Source organism: Gallinula chloropus, assembly GCF_964237585.1.
Source record: "Gallinula chloropus genome assembly, chromosome: 2".
Lineage (NCBI taxonomy): Eukaryota > Metazoa > Chordata > Aves > Gruiformes > Rallidae > Gallinula > Gallinula chloropus.
The window spans coordinates 37,187,379-37,209,353 of record NC_140086.1 but is presented as its reverse complement, the minus strand read 5'-3'; the positions used below and the strand labels follow the sequence as shown (position 1 = coordinate 37,209,353).

The 21,975-nt window shown below is 41.2% G+C and overlaps 1 protein-coding gene across 1 annotated transcript in view; it reads left to right on the top strand.

Annotated features, from left to right (window-relative positions):
* Window positions 1-11,751: 11,751 nt before the first annotated feature.
* Window positions 11,752-21,975, top strand: part of PREX2 (phosphatidylinositol-3,4,5-trisphosphate dependent Rac exchange factor 2) — a gene marked incomplete at both ends in the record, with an annotated part of 182,558 nt that continues 172,334 nt past the window's right edge. The window contains one exon of the mRNA XM_084260599.1: window positions 11,752-11,892. Within this exon, the coding sequence (XP_084116725.1) occupies window positions 11,752-11,892 (141 nt within the window). The remainder of the gene's footprint in view (window positions 11,893-21,975) is intronic.

Sequence of the window (21,975 nt, the reverse complement as noted above, 5' to 3'; positions counted from 1 at the left end):
TGGAAGGGACCTCCAGAGATCATCAATCCAACTCCCCTGCCAAAGCAAGTTCCCTAGGACAGGTCACACAAGTAGGCATCCAGATGGGTCTTGAATATCTCCAGAGAAGGAGACTCCACAACCCCTCTGGGCAGCCTGTCCCAGGGCTCTGTCACCTTCACCATGAAGAAGCAGTTCTGCATATTGGAGCAGAACTTACAGTGCTCCAACTTGAGGCCACTATCCCTTGTCCTGTCCCCACAGACCACTGAAAAAAGGGTGACCATTTCTCTTTGTGTCCCACACTTCAGATATTCATAAACATTAATAAGATCCCCTCTCGGTCTTCTTTTCTCAAGGCTGAACAGTGCCAGCTCACTCAGCCTTTCCTTGTAGGGAAGATGCTCCAGGCCCTTAATCATCTTTGTGGCCCTCTGCTGGACTCTTCCCAGAAGAAAGGATCTTCCCCCCTTCCCAGTCCACACCTTCTTTTCTTCAGGCTATAGAGTTTCAGCCTAGTCTAAACAGTCCTAGATATGTATAGTAATGATTCAAGATAAAGACCCAAATGTGTCATGGTATGCAAATCTGCGGTAACTTGCTGGGGCAGCAGATCTTACAACTGTGCTACTGTTGTACATGAACTCCTTTGTAAAGTAGAAATAAAATTTTATTTATTGTAGGTATTTGAAAAATAATGGATAAATATTGCGAAAACTTTTTTACTCTAACAAATTCTGTTGTCTGAGAAGGGAAAAATACTTCCAGCTTACCATGGCAGCAAATTTGTTTCTTTTTTCTGTGGAAGGTACTTTGTGGAAATGCCACAAGGTATTTTTGAGATGAAGTGAGCAAGGAAGCATGAGTTACAAAGGCCTATGAAAACATAACAGCTGCCAAACTCCACCCTCCCCCAACCCACCTATGTTGATTTGAGGGTTAGTGGTATGCAGGTGTGTAAATGGAGCTAATAGCTGGTATGAACCCAGAAGGGCATGCAGTGGAATGACTTCATGGTGCTTACATAACAAATTAGTGGTGCACTCCAGATTCAGTTCTTAGTTTACTGCTTCCTGGCCGGTGTGCCATGTGTCTTCGCCAGTATAGTGAAACTTTTAAAAAACATTTTCTTAAATTGCGATTTCATGTTGTTGACAGAATGTGTTTGTGTGCTGTTGAGCTGCACAAACATTTCTGCAGTTCCTCCCAGCTTTCACGGACCACCTGTACAGGAAACTTTCTAGATTCCAAACAATGTCATAGCAGCTAAGTGGGAATTCTTACTGTGGAAAATAAAAACGCTACTTCCACAGGAAATTCCCCATCATCCATTCCCATGGCTGCCTTACAGCACTTATTGCTACACAGCCTTTATGGATGGCCATAAATGGTTGCTGTTCCAAACCGAAGTTTTATTCAAATTACTGATTTTTCAGCACTCATAAATCAGTGTGCTGTCACTGGCCGGCACGTTTATATCCTGCCTCTAGTAAGCTTTTGTCTCTGAGCGGCATTATACCGCTGCTGACCTTTAACACTTCTGTTAGCCATAGAATGATGCTAAACTTAGCTAATAACCAAGAGGAGATTAATATTGAGACACTGCTTGGCTCTCTTTCAGGTTGTATTGCTTCTTGGCAGAATAAACGTGTTTTAAAATCAGCAGAGTCAGCAAGTCCTGCATTCGCTCCATGAGGAGAAGTTATTCAGTGACGGATGTCACACTGGACTGAGTATAAGAACAAGAGTTTAGCCAGCAGATTGAGGGAAGTCATTCTTCCCCTGTGTGCAGCACTTCAGAGACTGCTGCTGGAGCACTGTACCCATTTATGGGCTCCCCAGTACCAAAGAGACACTGATATATTGGAATGAGCCCAGCAGAGAGCCAACAGGAAGCTTATACGGCGGGACAACATGATATATGAGGAGGGGTTGAGGAAACCACATGGGTTTGTTCAACCTTTAGTAGAGCAGGTGGTGGTGGTGCTGCTCTCTAGCTCTCTAAGCAGCAAGGTCTACAGATATGTAGCCAGAATCTTCTCAAATTCATACAGTGGAAGGATGATGGGCAACAGCCACAAGTTGTAACATGGAAAATACTGACTCTATAAGGGAAAGAAACCCCACAGGAACAGTGAAATACTGGAGCAGTTTGCCCAGAGTAGTAGATATTAAAAACTTGATTGCATAACCTGCTTGAACTGTACTTTCTTTGAGTAGGATGTATGATCTACAAGTGCTCCAGAGGTCACTTCCACCTGTATGATTGGTTATATGTTACTGTAACAGTTCTTGTACTTCCTTCTATACTCCTGGTATAGGGACTGGGCAAAAGGGATTTTAGAGCTGTAGATAAAAACAAGCAAGTTAGAGGAAACCTGTCTCTCTTACTTGGCTAGATCCAGAGCTGGTTATTATCCAGTCCCATGGTGCATGGAAAAGAGATAGAATCTCAGTGTTTAGATTTAGCTGGCCAAAGTATTTCTTAAACGCTTGTATTATTAGTTGTAAAAAATTAAATTTTGTCATAGTCTCAAAGGGCTGCAATTACCTTGTCCCAAAACGAAGGACTGTTGTTTTCTTAACCAGTTTCTGCCTGAAGTGCAAGGGCTGTTGCTTTGACTATCCTTCTTCCATTATGACTAACAATATTACCATGTTGGTACACGATTTTTTTTTAATCCCAATTTTATCAGGTAACAGCACAGGCCTTTTTCTCTTAAAAGAAAGGTAAGAGAGTAAGCGCCGACTAGATCCCAGTCATGTTGTTTAACGCCTGAGTGGTAGTCACTTGCACCAAGATCAGGCAAAAGCCTACATAGAAGAGTTTTCTAAAAAAATAAACACAGTAGTCTCAGAAGTGTGTTGGGAGTGCAGAAAACTGGGGAAAAGTGGAAAAACTTATGGTTTTGTGTATCAGTGGCTTTGAAGGAACATAGAATCATAGAATGTGTTAGGTTGGAAGGGGCCTTTAAAGTCCAAGCCCCCTGCAGTAATCAGGGACATCTCTACTAGGTCAGGTTGCTCAGAGCCCCATCAAGCCTGACACTGAATATATCCATGATGGGGTCTCCTCTACCTCTCTGGGCAACTTGTGCCAGAGATCTACCACCCTCATATTGAAAAACTCTTTTCTAACATCTAACCTAAATCTACCTTTTTCTAATTTAAAACCATTATCCCTTCATCCCTTGTGAACAGTTCTTCCCCAGCTTTCTTACAGGCACCTTTAAGGTACTGAAAGACTGCTATAAGGTTTCCCTGGAGCCTCCTCCAAACTGAACAACCCCAACTTTCTCAGCCTATCTTGAGGTGCTCCAGCCCTTTGATAGTTTTTGTGGCCCTCCTCTGGATGTGTTCCAACAGGTCCATGTCCTTCTTGTGTTGAGGGCTCCAAAGCTGGACACATTATTCCAGGTGAGGTCTCACCAGAGCAGAGTAGAGGGGCAGAATCACCTGCTGGCCACACTTCTTTTGATGCAGCCCAGGATGCGGTTGGCCTTCTGGGCTGCAGATGCATATTGCTGGCTCATCTTTGGCTTTTCATCCATGTGTACCCCCAAGACAAGTTCCTCAGAGCTGATTTCCAGCACATGATCTCCTAGACTGTACTGATAATGAGGATTTTCCTAACCTAGGTGCAGGACCCTGCACTTGGCTTTGTTGAACCTCATGAGGTTCACCTGAGCCCACATTTCCAGCCTGTCCAAGGAGGACAGCTGTGATTATTGATAGGCTGAGATCCTTCTACCCCCAATATGACCTGGATTTGTAGTGACACATACAAACAAACTGTGGGGTAAAAAGTGAAGAAACTTTGGAGTTTGGTCAGTATGACTAGATCTAGATGTTTATGTTAAACTCAGGTAGAAGTTAGCATAAAATGGAATATTTTGTCTTTCTACTGTATAAAATTTGGTTCGTATTTATACCTTAGATCTTAATTTTTGCAAGTAAATTGAAGTTTTTAAAGTGATATATCAAAATGTTTGTGTTATGGAAACAAAGTCCTGGCAGACAGAGGAGCTGAATGAAGAAGTTTGGCTTTTTTTTAAAAAAAAAAACTATACAGCCTTGTTCAATTGGTCTTGCTGAAAGAAATTTGTTCTGGTATAGTTGACATTTTATAGCTCACTAGGGGCAAATGATATGAATTTATTGATAATGTAATATATGTTATTATGATAGGTAGAAGTGAAAGGGAAGGTTGAAGAGAAAGTGACTCAGAGGAAATTATTGTGCTTTATTTAAGTATTGTACAAACATTTAATATCAATGTGTAACCCTTTTATGATTGAAGAACAAAGTATATTTATGAAGGAATCTGTGTGTTGTTTAGTTCATAGAATTTTTGACAGTGATTTTCTCTTTTGTTTCTAACATTTTCTGTCCAAGCTTCTCAGAGAAGAAAAGTCTATTAGGAACACCATGTGAAATAGCAACATTTCTGCCTCCCAATAACTGCTACAAGTCCAGCGTTTGTTCTTTTTCACATACACAGTTAAAATAAATGGGTGATAGTTCAAGTAGTGTTAGGCTGCTAGTCCATATTTCATTTGAGTCTTTAATGGTCAGTGAAATTAATGGAATTATGGTGATTTATGTCAGCTGATGATATAACCTTGTGTCATGTTGTTTCGTGGTTAAAGCACGTGGCTTGGACTGCAGAGACTAGGCTTGTTCCCTGTTTGGACAATTGAACAGAGACTATCAGGACATGCAAACTGTAATTTGTAAAATAGCTTGCTATAAAGAAGTAAGTTGCCACAGTGGTAAACATGCCGTTCAGATTTTTAAAGAACCTGCTTTTACACATGGAATGGTTTCAGTCCTCCATACAAAAACCTTCTACCAAACGAATGCTGTAATCCTGCACTGTACTTGGTTATGCTTTTTGGGCATTTCTAGCCTTACTCTGCTTTTCTGGTAATAATCTCTAATAGAAAAAAAAAAAAGATTTTTAAAGGATTCATTTTGGCAGAAGCTTCATCTTCTGACAGTACCAATCCTACCTAAAGAAGAACATATTTAGATTTCTCTGTAGAAGTTATCATTCTTTCAGTTCCTTAATAAAGAAAGTGCGTCAAACATAATAAAATTCAAATTAATTTTTCAGTTTAGTTTAAAGTTTATCTTTTCTTCATTGGCAGGTCTTGCAAGAACCCCTAATTCAGAACGGTTTCAAAATACTCCTCTCTCTGATGATGTGTTCTCCGAAGGGTTGGAAACATGAAATATCAGCTTTGGGTATCATCAGTGTTAAAACCTCTGGAGTATAATGGCAGTTTGGTCTGCACTTTCAACTTTAACTGGTGAACTCAGTATCTCTCTCAGCTGTTTTTTATTATCTATGCATGTTGTTGCGGGGCAAAAGAAACTAGGAGAAAAAAGAGAAGCTCAGCTGCCATTTACCTTATAGCACATCATAACTTGAACAGTCTGTATTTACTCTTGCTTTGGCAGAGACAAAGAGATATAGTACAAGTATCAGTTACTTAAAGCAGAATGGAAATCCTGAGGCTGGTCAAATGCTGTTTCGTTTATGCCCATGTTACCAATGTGCTTTTTGTTCTGGTTACAAGTATGTATAGCTTGCTTCTGGACATCTGCTTGATGTTACCTCTCCTTGCCTGCTCCCCACTCTCCCACTCAAACACATTTGCGACATAAATAATTTCCGACAAAGTAGGAATTGAGGGTTTTCTTTTTATTTGTGTGGTTTGTTTTGTTTTGTTTGGTTGTTTTTTTTTTAATTGGGCTTTTATTTGATTGATACTTAAGGCTCCTGTAAGACTTCATCCAGCAATTAAACTATTACAATTTTATATCTCGCTTTAACCACTCATGCTGGAAACCTATTGATGAGTTACTGTCTTCTGATTAACTATAAACAAACAAACATGCTATTGTCTTTGGAGAACTCACTGTACCTCAATTATTGTTTCTCCTGAAAGCTCATAATTAGGTTCTTATTATTACAAGATTGATTTTCTTTTTACCTTAAAGTAAACTCAATGGAAATTCATTACACATTTCTTTATATCGAGTTTTGTTTTCCTTTGTCATCCAACAGTCAAAGAAGTGGTTATTTTTCTGTCACTGTTTTGAGATTAAGCCCTGCTCCTCACTCTCTGGTTTGTTTTTCTGCAGAACTCCATTGAGCAGATCAAAAAGGTGCTTTAATTGATCAGGTATGGTTTCTTTCCCATGAAGAATCTACAGTGACAAAAACCTGGCTAGCAATATGGAAGACCTCACATTCTCTGTTGTTAATTTGTTTTATTTCTCACTAAGATGTGGGAGGTTTTTTGAGATTACTGTCATAAATGACATTCAGCTTACTCCAGTTCACATGGTTTAGAATTAATTTTGATTCAGTTTCCTATCAGCTTTTATAAAAGTTACTAAATGCCTTGTGTGAAGATACTATAATCAGATGTTCTCTTTAAACAGAGGTGGGGTAATTGTCCACAGCTGTCCATTGTGTTCTTCTGTTTAGGTACTACAAAAGGTGATGGTTTAGTTTAGGTAACTTACATCAAGGTACACTAAGCTAGTGTTGAACCTCACAGAGACCATTTTCACTTTGTCATGCTGGTTTTGTGTAAGGTCTGTTTCTTCCTCAGCTGATAAGAGTTTCCTGAGGAGACCTTGCCATGCATTTGTGTTAGCTGATGCTCTTTCAATACCGATTTAAATTAAAAATGTATGTGAACTAATGGTGTTCCTGACTTGAGGTTCTGGAGATGTACTAGCTCATGCTTGATAGCCTTCTCAAATAAACCCATCTGTAGTGAGCACTTGCTGTTACAAGACTCTGATGCCTTCTTGCTGCAGGATTTCTTAAAAGTACAGTTGATTCTCATGGGGAAAATCAAATGCACTCCTTTAAGTGAACTACAAGTCATCCCTTTTCTTAACAGTTATATCATGTTAGATTTATTTTTGAATAAACCAGGTTTGGATCATGCAGCAGTTCTTTACATGCTCAGTAAAGCTGAATGTTAAGGTTTTGTTTGCTGCAAACATTTGCTGTGTCCCTTGTGCTGCTGGGAATAAAATGGCTGGAAGCCGTGCAGCTAGATATGCACCACTATTAGAGGCTTCTGAAAAAAACGTGTTGTGAGAGTGTGGAAAGTAATATTGTGGCAGTTTGGGGTTAAAAGGTCTGGTTCCTTGAGGGGGGACACCAGCTGGTCTTCAGAATACCTGCTGAAATCTTTTGATTACATGAGCTCACTGTCAATGTTATGTTGATACTACATTGCCTCCACAACTTAAAGTGCTTGGGACCAGTTAAATGTTGTTGTGGTTCAAGTACCTCCATCTGCCTTCAAAAATGCCATAAAGGAAGATTACAGAATTGATTCTTTTGGTCCATCCTGTACAAATAATGACTTCTCTTTAAAACCTGTGACTGCAAAGCTGGTCTTGTGTAAACTCTGTGGTGAATGAGCACACAGCAAAGTGTCAAAAGGGAGCTCCTTGATTTAATCACCCTCAAACACTTACTTCATAGCAGTTTACAGCTAGTCTAGTACTTATTAACCTTTTCATTGCTCAGTATGGTATTAAAATCACTTGTAAACAAACTGGTTTTTTTCCAGTGAACATTTTTAGTGTTGTTCATTGATCATGTTTCTTGGATGGGTGTCTGAAGAATTTTTTATGTGGTTTTGTTGTTTGGTTTTTTAAAATTTCTGTGAAATTCTGGTAGTGAAGATTGCAACAGGAAAATAGCTAGTGCTAGCTTTGATAGCCATTTCTGCATTGCACAGACCGCTAAGCTTAGAATGAGAGAAATAACTGCATTATCAGTATCACCTGGAGAAAAGGGACCCCCAGTACAGTTTTCTACAAGGAGTAGAAATGGCTGGTTTATGTTAGTCTGTCCCTGTTTTTCTTACTTGAGGAAGGGTAACCTAGGAGAGAGAAAAGCCTTCAGTGGTGGCAAGCAGCCCGCAAAGTAAGCTGTCCTATGTGGTGTTACAGCTTCAGAAAAGTATTTCAGTTTTCTCTGAAATTAAGACAATTTGAAATTCCCAGCTGGACTGAAGAGTCCTTCACAGTGCTGTGATACAAGATAACATGTCCTCCTGAATGTTTGATTTCATTCACATGAGATACTGGAGCTGTCTTACACTGATAGCCATTGTTCAGTAGCAACACAGAAGCACATCCATGTGGTTTTCCCATAGACAATGCAAGTGTCATGGCAGATCGTTGAAGTTTAATTATTAGATCTGTCATACATAAGGGGTTTAATATCTAGAAACACGTGCCAGGTCATCAGATAGGACTACAAAGATGAATAAGGGAATGGAAGATCTTACATATGAGAAGGGGCTGAGAAAGCTTAATGGGATAGAATGAAAGGGGAGCCAGACTCTTCTCGGTAGTGCCTGCTGACAGGACAAGAGGAAATGGGCACACATTAAAGCCCATGAACTTCTGTTTGATCACAAGGCAAGGATTTTTTGTTTTCCTTTTTTTTTGGTTTTTGTTTTGTTTTGTTTTTTACTGTAGAACATTAGTCAAACACTGGCACTGGTTTCCCAGAGAGGCTGTGGAGTCTCTGTCTGTGCAAATACTCAAAACCTGGCTGGACAGCCTGTCCTGTTGCCTTGGGCAGAATGCTGTAGGTGACCCTGCTTGACAGGAGGGTTGATCTTGAGAGGTCCTATCCATTCTCAGTGATGTGGGTTTGTGAATAGGACAAAAGTTGTGTGGTGCCATATTTTTTCAACAGGACTCTATTTATTCAAACCTGGGCCTGAAGTACTCTTGGAATAAAATAGTTCTTGTTGCTTTCCAAAGTTAGAGCATCCTATGGGGACAATATGGGTTTTGCAGTTTCTCCAAACCTGTGGCTTTTTTCATAGGGAGCAAGAATTGCTGTCTTTCACATGCTGACATATTCAATACACTTTTACATGACTTGTTTCTGTATTTAAGACAGGTAGTACTATCTAATAGTCAAGTTCCCTGATACATCACAGTGTAAAATCTGCTCTTTAGTTGCTTATTTTTTCTTTTAGGCTGAAATTTTTCATCTTCTGTATATGCTCTACCTTTCTTTTGTTTTATACTTTATTTCCCCCCTAATTTTGGTGTAGTGAAAACTACAATTGCAGCAATTCAGCTTTTTCCTGAATCTGGGGGAAAAGAGTAATTTGTCCTTGTCTTTAGTACTTCAAGTAGGTTGTCAGGAAAATTGGCTAAGCTTGTATGCACGTATGTTTTTCATAGATTGTGTCTGGTACTTAGAACTACTTTTCCTATCATTGCACATCTGTTGTGGGCTTTGCTGGGTTCAGTGGCCTTAAGTGAGTCATAAAAACCTCTTCTATGCTGTCAGTAATGCTTTTGCTGGCCCAAATCGCTGGAGTTGCCTGCCTGAATGAAGAAGCAAGAGTCAGTTGTGTGAGGGCAGCAGGAGTGTAAACAGAGACAAGAATCACTTCATCTTTAAGGTCTCCTGGCATAAGATGATGACCGTGTGAAGGGAAGGGATTCTTACTGCTATAGATGATGGGGAAGTAAAAGTAAGCTGGTCTTCTTGCTTCTTTTAGCCTTCACCTTGGTCTGTGAGTGTGCATATGGGTTGTGACAACTAAAGGCATGTGGCTGAAGCCAATAGCAAAGGGGAATCCTGAAATCAGAAACTGTAGCAGTCCCTTTTTTCTGCTCTCCTAAAAGAAAGGGTGCTGGCTCACAGAACGTGTAACTACTTGGCGGCATCTGGCCATGCCTGCCTGAGAAAGGGCATCCACATGCATTCAGGAGCAGGAAAGCTATAGTTTGGTGTTCTGGTCCAGTGTCCTTGGATCCCCCAGTGCTGTTTATTGCTGAGGAAACGTCATCATAGGGTTCAATGGATCAGTTACCCCCCCACCACCCTTGGTGCTAGTCTAAGCAAGTGTGAAGCCCTTAACCTCCTCCATAGGATCAGGGCAGATACCACTTTTGGTTCCGTGCCTCACCAGTGAAATCCACCTGAGACGGTGAAGTTTTGAGCTAATCATCAGACATATCATCTATTTTAGACAGCTTTTCTATGGAAATGAGCTTCAGTGATTGAACTGTGTTGGTTTTTCTGCCCCAGTCTGTTTTCAACCCATCAGTCCATTCGAAACAGATTTGTCAGGGGATTTGATCGTTAAAAACATGAAGTTCTGATTTTCATGAAAATTAGCGTCTGCTTTTGGAATGGACTAGTGTCCCATCAAAGAAAGAGCTACAGGGAGGTCAGTAGGCAAGCTCGCAGGCTAGTCTGCCCATGCATAAATGGCCAAGCAGGATACGTGTAGCAGAACTGGTCCCACCTTCTTGCTTAGGTTTTACTTGAGGGAGCTGTGTGTTTGGGAAGGGGCGGATGAAGGGACATAGGACTCATTAAAGAAACAGGCTTTTTTATTTCTGCTCTTTCAGAAACATCTTGTGGGAACTGTATTTTCAATTTCCTAGAAGATGTCTGAAGCGGACAGCTCAATGATGTCTAGTTACCAAAACACAAATGACTTTGCTTATTTTCTCCCAGTAAGGGCTCTTCTCACTGCCTCAGTTTGTCCTGCAGCTGTAAAAGAGTTTTACACTCTGGATTTCAATTTATTCCTTCCTTATAGGATGTTGCAGGTTTAGAAAGATATGGAATCTTTAGGTTGAAGACCTGGATTTTCTTTCCAGTCACAGATCAAAGAGCTAACCAGAGAAATCTCTAGCTTTCAACAGTGGTCTCAAAATTCCCATAGTAATGCCCTAACATTTTCAAGAAGCTGGTTCCTCTTGTATAAGTAGCTATATAGTACTTTTTGGGTTTTTTCTTTTTGCCAACTGTTTGTAAAGGTTACTGAATTCCTTTTTTACCCTTTTAGTGTATCATGCAAATCTGAACTTCCTCTGCAGACAGGAAAACTGGGGGGGTTTATAGCATCTCACTTCAATAAACAAACCAACCTTGGAAAAAACCCCAATCTTGGCAAAACTTTGTCGTTCCTACTGTAGAATGTACCATTTGTACCTGCTTAGTACACATGTGTGTGTGTTCAGAAGGGTATCAAAGCACCTCTCCGTAACGCACATCAGTCGCGATACACGTCGTGATGTACGCCTCGTGGGAAGGTGTGGAAGGAGAAGTTGGAATGGCTCTTTTGTTGACGATTAAACCAAAACAAAAACAACTGCTGGTTCCCTGGCCGGCCAGCTTGCTGGGACATTTTTATAATTCTTGTGCTCTGTTGTTGGAGATCTCCAATTAGCCTCAAACCGGAGCTCGCAGCTTGTGTGTGAAACAGGCAGCTGCTGGCACGCAATCTTCCCTGAAGTTGTTTCCTTTCCTTTTTCCTGAGATTTAGCGAAGGGGGGGGGGGGGGAAGGGGGGGGGGGAGGAAGGGGGTTGGAGTCACATGGATACAAAGCTTTTGATTAATGTCCAAGTCTGTGCTGCTGCGGAGGCTTTCCACCCTCTCAGCTAACAGGGCGAGCTGGGAACCAGTGACCGCTCGTTTCCTTCAGGCTGTGTCCCCTTCCTGACGGGAAAGGAGAACGCACCGGGGTGGCTCCTCGCCTCCGGACCTCGGGCCGCTGCTGGAGCTGGGTGAGAAGAGGCTGGAGCTGCTGTGAGGCTGGGGATCGGCCGGACCCCGGTCCCGCTATGTAACTTAGCGGGGTCTTTTGTTGTCCTTGTCCGCAGTGCCGCCGGGGCGCTCAGGCAGTGCTGCCTGCAGCCGGGAAAGGCGCCGGGCTGGGAGCACCGCTCCTCCTCGCTGCACCATGACAGAGGAAAGCAAAGGGGAAGGCAAAGGGGAAAGCGGGAAGGATTTGGAGAAGCAGCTTCGTCTGCGCGTCTGCGTCCTCAACGAGCTGCTCAAGACCGAGCGGGACTACGTGGGCACGCTGGAGTTCCTGGTGTCGGTGAGCAGAGGGGTGCTGAGCGGGAGGGGCGTCGTCTCTCCTCGCCCGCCGTCCCCGCGGGGCCGCGCTCACCCGGCTCCGGAGAGCCGGCGCCCACCGCGGGGCGCGGGGCGGGCTGCCGGCGGCAGGACGGCGGCACTCGCAGCCAAGAGCGGGTTTTCCGCCCCGAGCGCCCTTGCTCAGAAGGGAGGGAGAGTAACAGGTTTTGAAATGGCTGGAGACGCGTTGTATCTTTCCCCCTGCTCCCCAGCCGCCCTCCTCAGAGACCCTGCACCGGTGAACTCACTTCATCACGGTTGATCTCACTTCTCGGGGCACGGAGGCGAAGGGGGGGTAACGTGTTTGGGTTGAGGTCTGCGTTGGGTGTGGGAGCTTGCGGTCCTTACAGGGCCCCGCAGTTCCACTACTTGCCATACCCCGTGAAACACGGCGGTGCAGAGGGGTAAGGGGTGGACGCAGGGGGTGCTGGTGTGCAGCAGCTGCTTGGCATTAAAGCCACATGTGGCATTCACTCCTGTCTTGTGACACAGGGTCAGCTGGGAAGGTAGCGCGTTCTGGGGAAGGCTGTGTTGCAGCACTTCTAGCTTCCCTCTACGTCTATCGCTGCTGATAGGATTACTTGTGCCGGGTAATACCCTAATCAGAAAGCCAGGACTGTTCAGTCTCTCAAAGCCAAAGGGACAAATTACTACAGAGTGGACAGTGTTTAATTTCCTCACGGTACCTGTAGCATCGCTGCTGAGATACATATGTCCAAATCAGCTGCTTAGGTTTGCAAAAGATTTCACAGTAGCCCCTTCTTACTTTTCTCTCCTCTCCTGTCCTGTTGAAGAGGGGAAATCCTTCAAACTGCAAACTTCCTGCCCTGCTGCCTTGAGATCTGTGAACTTTCTGCTTATTATCATGAAAGAGGAAATTCTCAACTTGGCTGTGACAGGGAGAATAAAAGCACGGACACTGGAGTGAAATAAGATATATGGAGTAGCTTATTTTCTCCATATGTTTGTCCTCAGCAGAACCATGAAAAATGGTAAATGGTCCAGTGTGTTTTCTTCTTCTTTTTTTTTTTTTTTTAAAGAGTTTAACATGCATGTTTGAGACAGTGGCTGTGCGATTGTGTTTTACTTGCTTCCATTTAACAGTCAGATTTTATCTATTGTAAAAAAGATATCTCTCCTAAGGGAATGTTTTTCAATACTTTATCGTAAGCCTCAAATCTGGTGTATGTCAGAGTCTTAGATAATTTCACAAATTTAAAGAACTGGTAATATCCTTCACCCCTATGATTTAAGGCATAACAGACATTGTTGTTCAATCAGTTATTGCTCAGCTCCTTCTTAAGAGCAGACTCTGTACATATTTCAAGTTGTATTCTAGTACTGAATTCAGTAATAAGTCTTTTTGCAGTTTGGGTTGAGGTAATCCAAATAAATCATATGGAGAAAGGGAAGAGCACTGGAGTTAAATACCTGGTTCTGCATCAAAGTTTTTGTATTTGTTAATGGTTGTGAACTGGGTTCAGGTGATGGTTCAGAGACATAAATGCTTCACAGGGAAATATAATTTGTTTTAATTGTACCTCAGCCTTGATTTGAGGAAACAACTTCTGAGCTTCCCTTTGGCCTACCTGCTAGGACTGCTGTGGAGAAAAACTGTGGTGGTGGATTTATGAGGGCCATGGGCCTAGGGACAGTATGGAGACCATTACATTTATTTCACAAAGGCAATCAAAACCATCATTGTACTTGTTCCTATGATTACTTTTTTATCAGGAGGCTATAACCTCTCATTTAGGTGTCCTATGCTTATGGTTCCCTTTCTTTTTCATAATACCATTATCAGTCCCAGGACTAGCTCTTCTGGGAGACACCATTCCAGTTTACTCTGTTTCACATCATGAGGTGGTCTTGGGGCACACAGCCTGGGTTCCTTTTGAATGGAACGGAACTTGGAGGTTTTCTGTAGGAGCACATTGGCTGCCAGTGAGCGTGCAGTTCCTGAGACTAGACTAGAGCTAATCTAAAGTAAACCTCACCAACCAAAATCATGAGGTCCCAGCACTGACTATTTCATTGACTAAACCCTATGCTATTTTCTAGGACATCTTGTTAAAGTAGAGGGAGCCTGAAGGGTTAAAGGTCCAATAAAAGTTAAGAGTTAGGCTTTCGGGTCACCTCATCACCTTCAGTGGAGCTCTCTGTGATAGAAACCATGTTTCATTTGTGACTGAGAAGCTGAAGCCATTCGTAGTCTTCTCAAGGGTTTGCATGGAGTACCTGCATTGTTCACTGTAGTTAATAGGAACAGAGTATTCTGTTAGGAAAACAAACCAACAACCCTGTGGTTTCAGGCATAGAGCCTGCTGCTTCTCCAAGGTTACAGAATGTAATCTCTTATCATGTCTATTATTCATATGGAAGAGGATATCAGCTCTTGGGTAGTAGTGATGGGCACAAGACCTAACTTTTTACCCATTTGGATGATTTCCAGTTTGTGTATATGCTCTGTTGAGGAGGCAGTTTAATTACAGAAAAAATCAGTCTTCTTCAATCAATTGTTCTTGTGTAGGAAAGGGGCAGTGTGTAAGTGGGATTTGTGTGGAAGTGTAGTGCACATCATGCCACGCCTAACTCATCGTCCCGAATACTTCATGATATCTTGCAAAGTCAATAGGTTATGTCTACAAGCACTTTGGCAGGCACAAGGGAGAGCGTATAATACAAACAAGCGTGAAAGTAAAGCGTGGGACTGGAAGAGGAAACCCCAGTTACTGATGCGGTTGTGTTGGGGAAAAGGGGCTTTGCCTGGTACACCTTGTTGCTGGCTGCAGAAATGAAGAGATTACGAGGAGGACGTGACCTTGCTGGTGTGTGTCAACATGGGAAATGTTCTGCTGGTTTCCCGACACTGGCAACATGTATATTAGATGTTAGATTTATTTAGGTTCTTCAGTTTACATTGGCATTAAAGAGCTCATTGAGGACAAATTTCTGTATGGTTATTTAATGTATATTTGTTCCCCGACTCGCCTGCAATTCTCCATTCTACAGAAAACTACAAATGGAGTTTTCCATGAACTACAATATGAATTGTCTATTACAAACTATTGATAGCTTACTGGCTAAATTAGGAGTTAGTATATTTTTCCTGCTGGGTGATCTCTGTGGTGATAATATCATCTCCTATGGCAAAATCTTTGTTTTCTAGTAAAAGATACATGAAAGGATAGAGGAGACTTTCTCTTTTCTTTTTTTTTTTTTTTTTTTTTTTTTTACAAAAATGTACTTTCTGGAGGGGAGAAACAGCAAACATTGGTGAATATTTACTCTGTCTAAAATAATTAGGCGTCATGCAACTGTGTAACTGAATAGTTAATATTACTTTTAAGTGTTCATGGTAAAGATTTTTTAAAAAAATAAATTATGACTTTATCAATATGTACCTTACCTATTTCATTCTTTACAGCAGATGGCAAAGTGTGTATATTTGCTATGCTCTGTGTAACATTTCCTATTTAGTCTATAAGCACAATTAGCTAGCTAGCGTAAAATCACATAAACTTTTTCAAGATTTTCATTGGTCCATGATTTTATGCTGGGGAATGTATTTGATTTAATGAATATTTTCAAAAACATTTTTTCTTAAATTTCTTAATGTCTTTATATAAGTTTTCATTTACTATATAAATCAGGATATTCACCTGAACTCTCAACATACACCAGTAGTAAAGAGACCAGTAAAACTGTGAATAGAAGTTGGTGAGAAATTAAAAAGCATTTAATAGTAAAGAGTTGCCAAAAAATGGCTGATCTAATTTGTCACCTTGTAACTTGGCATAAGGCTTAGTTTTTATGATTGTGCTTTATGCTGTTTGGCCAGTAAAGGTAAACCAAACTGTGAAGGGATTCAGGACATGGATAAACTGCAGGGAACTAGGATAGGTACAATAGTAGGTAAATATATGTATATAAAATTATATAAATGTGTATAGATATTTTTGAGAAATAAATTTTACTTTGCAATAGAAATTGGAAATGTAATAGATCCACTACAGTTAGTACTTCAGGGGATATCCGTTGAAGTAGAGTTTATTTTTCTGTGACAGGGATTGTTTTTCTGCTGCAGTTCTGTGTTCTGGCAAATTGTATGTTGATGGGAATAGAAGCAGATGTTGGCATTTTTGTAAACCTTCCAAAACCCCACAGCCTCAGCTGGGGTGACTAGTAAGGTCCTCAAGCAGCTGGGGGAACCCACATCACCCCTAGTTTATTATGTAGACCATGGTATGGTTTACAGAGCCTCTTCTGTGAATATATATACATTTCTGCCAGTTATCTCTCAAACCTCAGTTTAGTTCCATTAGATCCTACTGCACTATCTCCTCCCTTCTCGTCTGCTTGCACTAAAGTGAAAGAAGAGTTTGTTTTCTTTAAGCTTGTGCCCTGCTAAGAGAAGCTGAATCCTTGCTTTTCAATGGGAGTAAAGAGGTTTTGTTCTTTGAGGTTTATTGCCCAGCCTTCTCAATGGCAGCGAGTCCTCAGGGCCTGTATTGCCCTGCCACACTGACCCGTTCCTTTCTTTTGGCTCAGCAGGTATCTCTCTGATTACTGAGCAGGCTAATTAGTTGGACAGGTGATCAATAGTAATTGAGATTCTAGGTAGTCTTTAGTCAAATTCAGTGTTAACTAACCCTGACTGGCAATAGAGGTTTGTGTCCTGGATTGAAACTCCTTGAATGGTTTCCCTAGATGATGAAATTAGGAGGTGAGCCTTTCACAAAAGAACCATTTTTAAATTATCTTTTGTGGCTGTAGTTTGATAACAACGTGTGTGTGCTGTGTGTATGTGTATACATCGTAGACAGTCTCAAGTTGGAAAGGAACCACAAGGATCATCGAGTTCAACTCCCTAAATATGTTACACATATATTGCAGTGATGATTAGTGACTTTGTAATGGTTTGCATAATTGCATTTATATTTAATAGAAGGGATTTAAATGAATGGAAGGGAAGGGTTTTAGCTGGCTGCAATTTTTGATAAGGTTCTGTGATTTCCTTTCTCTTCAGGAAAAGAAAAACAACATTCTATGGCTACTTCATCATAAAAAGTCAAAAGGAAGTGCAAACACAATTACCATAGAAAGTCAATATCTTTTCCATTCACCTCCAATTTCTGCTGTTTTTAGCTTGGTTCGGTGTTACAAAAAGCCCCCGTGAATGTGGAATTCTATTCTTTTTTGACTTTGCCTGACTGTATCAATAGCACCACCTGTGGTCTTTATCAGAGAAAGGGTGACTGCTTAAAAGATGTTTATGTCTTTGTAACCCTCACCCCCAAGGTTGAATGCTTGCTTTATGGAATGGATTAGCAAGAGGGATTATTCACATCTCTACCAGCTAAGCACAGAGTTCATGCAAGGTGTGACAATGGCAAAAAGAGTTTTTCAGAAGGATTTTAAAGCACACATCTTACCTTGTTTGGAAGCATAGGGAATTATACTGTCTTACACCCTAGACGGATGTTTTGTACTTTTCAATGGGTTTGGTCTTACTGCTCTCAGATGCACTCAGACTGTATTGTGAAAAGCTGCTCATTAAGAAGAAATGTGGTTTGTTTCGCTGTTCAGTGAAAAGGGTAAAATACTGAAAGGAGGAATCATTGTTTCATAGCGTTTAAGAAACTTTTCCCAAAACTGATTGTAGACTAAGATGAACTGTGCTGAAGACCATGGTATACTTAGGGGTGTTGTACAACGTCTTATCTGTATTTATAAATAGCATTGTATTTGCAGTGCTCCAGATATTCATTTGCTCTGTCTTACACCTCAAGCCTAACTCTTCTGCCACATATACTTCACAACTTTGTAATGTGAGCTGCTAATTGAGAAGAGACTACTTGGTGGGGGACCATCAATCAATATGTTCAGACTCAAGTTATCCCAAGCAGCCTAATGGTGTTGAGTAGAATGCCCTTTGCAGTGCTTTCCAATTTTTATGTAAACATATTTTTAAACCCTCTTTAGTAGCAATTTTTGTCACCATTTGAAACCACCAAGGGTTTTGAAACTCTTCTTCCAAGACTGGTTTATATTTTTGGATTGTATTTTGGGTTACCACGAAGAACAATTTTGTCGAAGAAAATAGAGTGAAAGTTAGTAACAGTATTACACTATAGGAGGAACTGAGAAGTTCTTTGCATTGGAAACCAAAAGGAACTGTATTTTGGCCAAAATAAACAAATCCAAACTGGCTATAGTTGACCTAAGATACTGGTGGGGGCAACCAGCCGGACTGTAGCAGGCTATAACTATATGTCTGTATGTTAAGTATATGTCCCTGTTTGGAATGGAATTGGGCTGTCCATAAATGAAATATAGGCTTCAGTAAGATAATAATTTAGAGTAATAGCTACAACAATTTAGGCTCTACCTTTTTACACAGGTATCTTGAATAACTTTGTGTGCTTATGTACTCGTGTATGTTCTTTTTCAGGAATTTTGTTTAACTGTTTTTACTTGAATTCTAAATTATGTGCATATTCAGTGTTCTGTGTTGAACTGAGCAGGATTTGGTGTCCTTAGTGAATAGATTGTGTGATTTACTTTGGGACTCCTGAGCGAGCTTGGGGACAGGCTACTCGGGAGGAATGTAAAGACACACAGGAATGGAGATAGTAACATCTACACTCAGCTGGCATTGAAATTGAGGATGTGAAGAGCAACAGAAAGAACTTGGTAAGTACATTGGTAGCAAAAGGAAAGCTACAGAGAATGTGTGCCCACTGCTCAGTGGGACAGGGAGCCATGGGGGCCATAGAAGAGACTGAGGTACTCCATGCTTTTTTGACTGGAGTTTTCACCACAGGCCTCTCAAAGCTTACTTGGAAAATTTTATGAGAATGTGGCATTACCTACAGTAGAAGGAGGCACAATTACAAAGTTCTGAAGACAATAGGATATACACCAGAGACGAGGTGGGGTGCTTCTGAGGAAGCTGGCTGATACCAATATGAAGCCTGTCTGCTATCTTATTATTTACCTTGATTTAACCAGTGTCTTTGGCATGATCTGACATATTATCTTTATATCTAGATCTCATCAGTTTGTACTGGATAAATAGGCAGCAAGGTGACTAGGAAATTGGTGGATCTGTTAGACCCAAGGGACAGTTATCAACAGCGCAAAGTACAAGTAGTGACCAGTTAGTGGTGTCCCTCAAGAACAGTACTGTAGCATGTCTTCAGTAAAGTTCTGGATTACTGGTGGAACAGTAAGGTGTACTTTGAGTGGTAAGAGGGATCTCAACAAGTACTGATGGGACCCTCATGAAGTTCAGTGAAGGTAAACGTAGAGTCGTGCATGTGGGATGGAATAACCCTGTGTACCAGTACAGGCTGGGGTCTAGAAAGCAGCTTGTAGAGAGGGTTCTGGGAGTGCTTGTGGACAAGAGCTGATACTTGAGTCAACATGGCACTCTTGCAGCGCAGAAACAATCAGCTTGCAGAAACAATCAGACTGTTTTAGCAAGGTTGTCGCCAGTAGGTCAAGCAAAATTACTCTTTGCCATCTGCTTTACAGTTGTGAGAATTTGTGACTCAATTTTTGGGCTCCCTAGATAAATTTAGCTACTGGAGCAGGTCTAGTGAAAGGTCCAGCAAGATGAGGAGGGGCCTGGAGCATACTGCTGAAAAGAGAGAACGAGGTTTCTGCAACCTTAAGAGAAGGCTCAGTGGAGTTTTTATTATTGTCTACAAATCCCTGATGGGTAGATATGGAAAGATGGAATATACTCAGAGGTGCAGACTGGAATAAGGAGATGTAATGGAAAATGGGAAATTCCAACTCAGTATAAGAGGAAAAATATTACCATGAGGATGGTAAAAGACTGAAGTATGTTGCCCAGGGCTGTGAAGAATCTTTATTTTGTTCAACACAAGACGGGGCAACCTGTTCTAGTTGATACTGGCTTGCTCAAGCAGTGGGGCTAGATGACACCTTGAGATCCCTTCTAACCTACATGACTCATTAATTTTGATATTTATTGGTATGATGGGGAAATAGATAACTGTCTTGACTTTTCAGCTTTCAAGGAGAGCAGATTTTTCAGGATTGCATTGCTACTTTGTTTCCTTTATCTTCTGAAATAGCAGTGCAGATGGCCAGGCTATACTGTTCAGCAAACAAATATTCAAAATCCAAGAGGAAACTCAGATTTTTTTTTTTTCAAGAGTATTATATTTACTCAGGAAACAGATAACCTGGCACTCCTGTAATATTTTCTGTTCAGAGATCTCTCAGTGCATTGCTGTCATTAATAAATCAAATCTGAGTAGTTTTACAAATGGGAACCTGAGAGTCAGATCTTGATTTTTGGGTCCCAGTGGAAGCATGTGGCAGAGCCAGAAATATAATCTGATGTCTTGATTCCCAGTTCAGTACTCTGACAGCAAATCAGCCCTTTCCCTTTATATATAATTGATGTTAGAAGAATCGTTGTCTACTTAATATGCCTGAGAAACTGCAAGGATCATTCTTCAAAGCCAGCTTCATTTTGTGCAAGCTTTATTGCTCCTGTGATTCTCTCACAGACTGTTCACAGCTGAATTTATCCTGTTGTAGGAACAGAACTGAGATATTAGGGATTGACATTTATTTTAGGTCCTGTGAGACCTCCTGATTCTCCATTGTGCTTTTGGCAGCCTGGCTGCTAAGTCATCTGGCATACCTCATGAGCTTTCAAGTTCAAGGCTGAAAAGCATGAGTTTAGTGTCGGGGAAAAGACTGCTCTCAGGCTGTTTAAATGGAGTAACTCTTCGAGTGAGGATGAATGTGTTGCTACATGTTGACCTAACAATCCTGGCCACCTTATGCCTAAATCAAACATGATGCGAGAGAAGAGCATCAATGGAGACAAGTCTCAGAAAATAACTTGTTGCCCTGCTGAGTATCTGTGTTAGGGACGTGTTATAGGCGATCCCAGCAGGAATCTGGTCATGTATGGGAGAGCTGAGTTGCTTGAGGTGTATACACAGTGTCTTCTGTGATATTTAGAGATAAGATCTTAAGAGCTCCATCAGGAATATAAACCAATTTGAATAATATGGATTAGGCAAGAGCAATCAGCTGGCAGGATGAACAGAAAAGGAGAAACAGGCTGCAGACAGGGAGAATATCTAGGCTGGGAAGTTATCCATGAGATTTATGCAGTTAATTCTCATTGTAGCTGGTTAGGTATGAGCTGGGTCATAGGAAATTCTCTGTACTTGGGACTTCGGCCTCTTGGTAGATAATAAGGTTGTCTTTATTTACATCACAAAAAGCAATTGAGAAAATATAATTGGGTAGTGGCTGGCCAGAGCTTACAGGCTGGCCAGGTCTTCTTGGCTGAGGGACAGTGGCTAGTGTCATGTACTCAGCAGTTGGAGGAACAAATCTGAAGGTGACACGTGGAATATATGTCTGTGACCTGTGAGTCCCTGTCTGAAAATGGCTGGGCATAGCTAATGAAATGCAAACCAGAAAGGCTAAACCAGAAAAGTTTTCTCACTTGGGCTGGAATTGTGTTTATACTTGTTATAAATGTCAATTTTTTTTGAAAAACTTAATTTCTTATCCTTACTAACTTAATGGAGTTGTGCTTACAGGTAGCCTTCAGAAACATGTCTCTTGGGGCTTATCTAGGAAGAGTTTACTGGCAAGCAGTGAAGGGCGAGTTCGGTAGCCAAGTATATGTTTTAGAAAGACTGCCTCCTGATTGGCACAAACTGGTGAAGTAGGTGAGACACTTTCAGACATGTCCAGTGGTGAACCCTTTATAATCTGTATTTGTGTCCTCACTGCCCTTCACCCCCAAAAGCATGATAGTTCAAAAAGTGTATCTAAAACAAAGGTGGTTTTATGTTACTACTCAGGTAAAAATTCCAGATTGGGAATTGTTAAACACTGATTACTAGGTAACAGCATGAAAGTGAAATACCCCTGAAATAGCAAATTAGTTTGTATGTTCTTTAACAAAAGATAACATAAGAATCATCAACTTCCCATTTTATGTTACTCAAACAGGGTAGAAAGTACTAGATTAAAA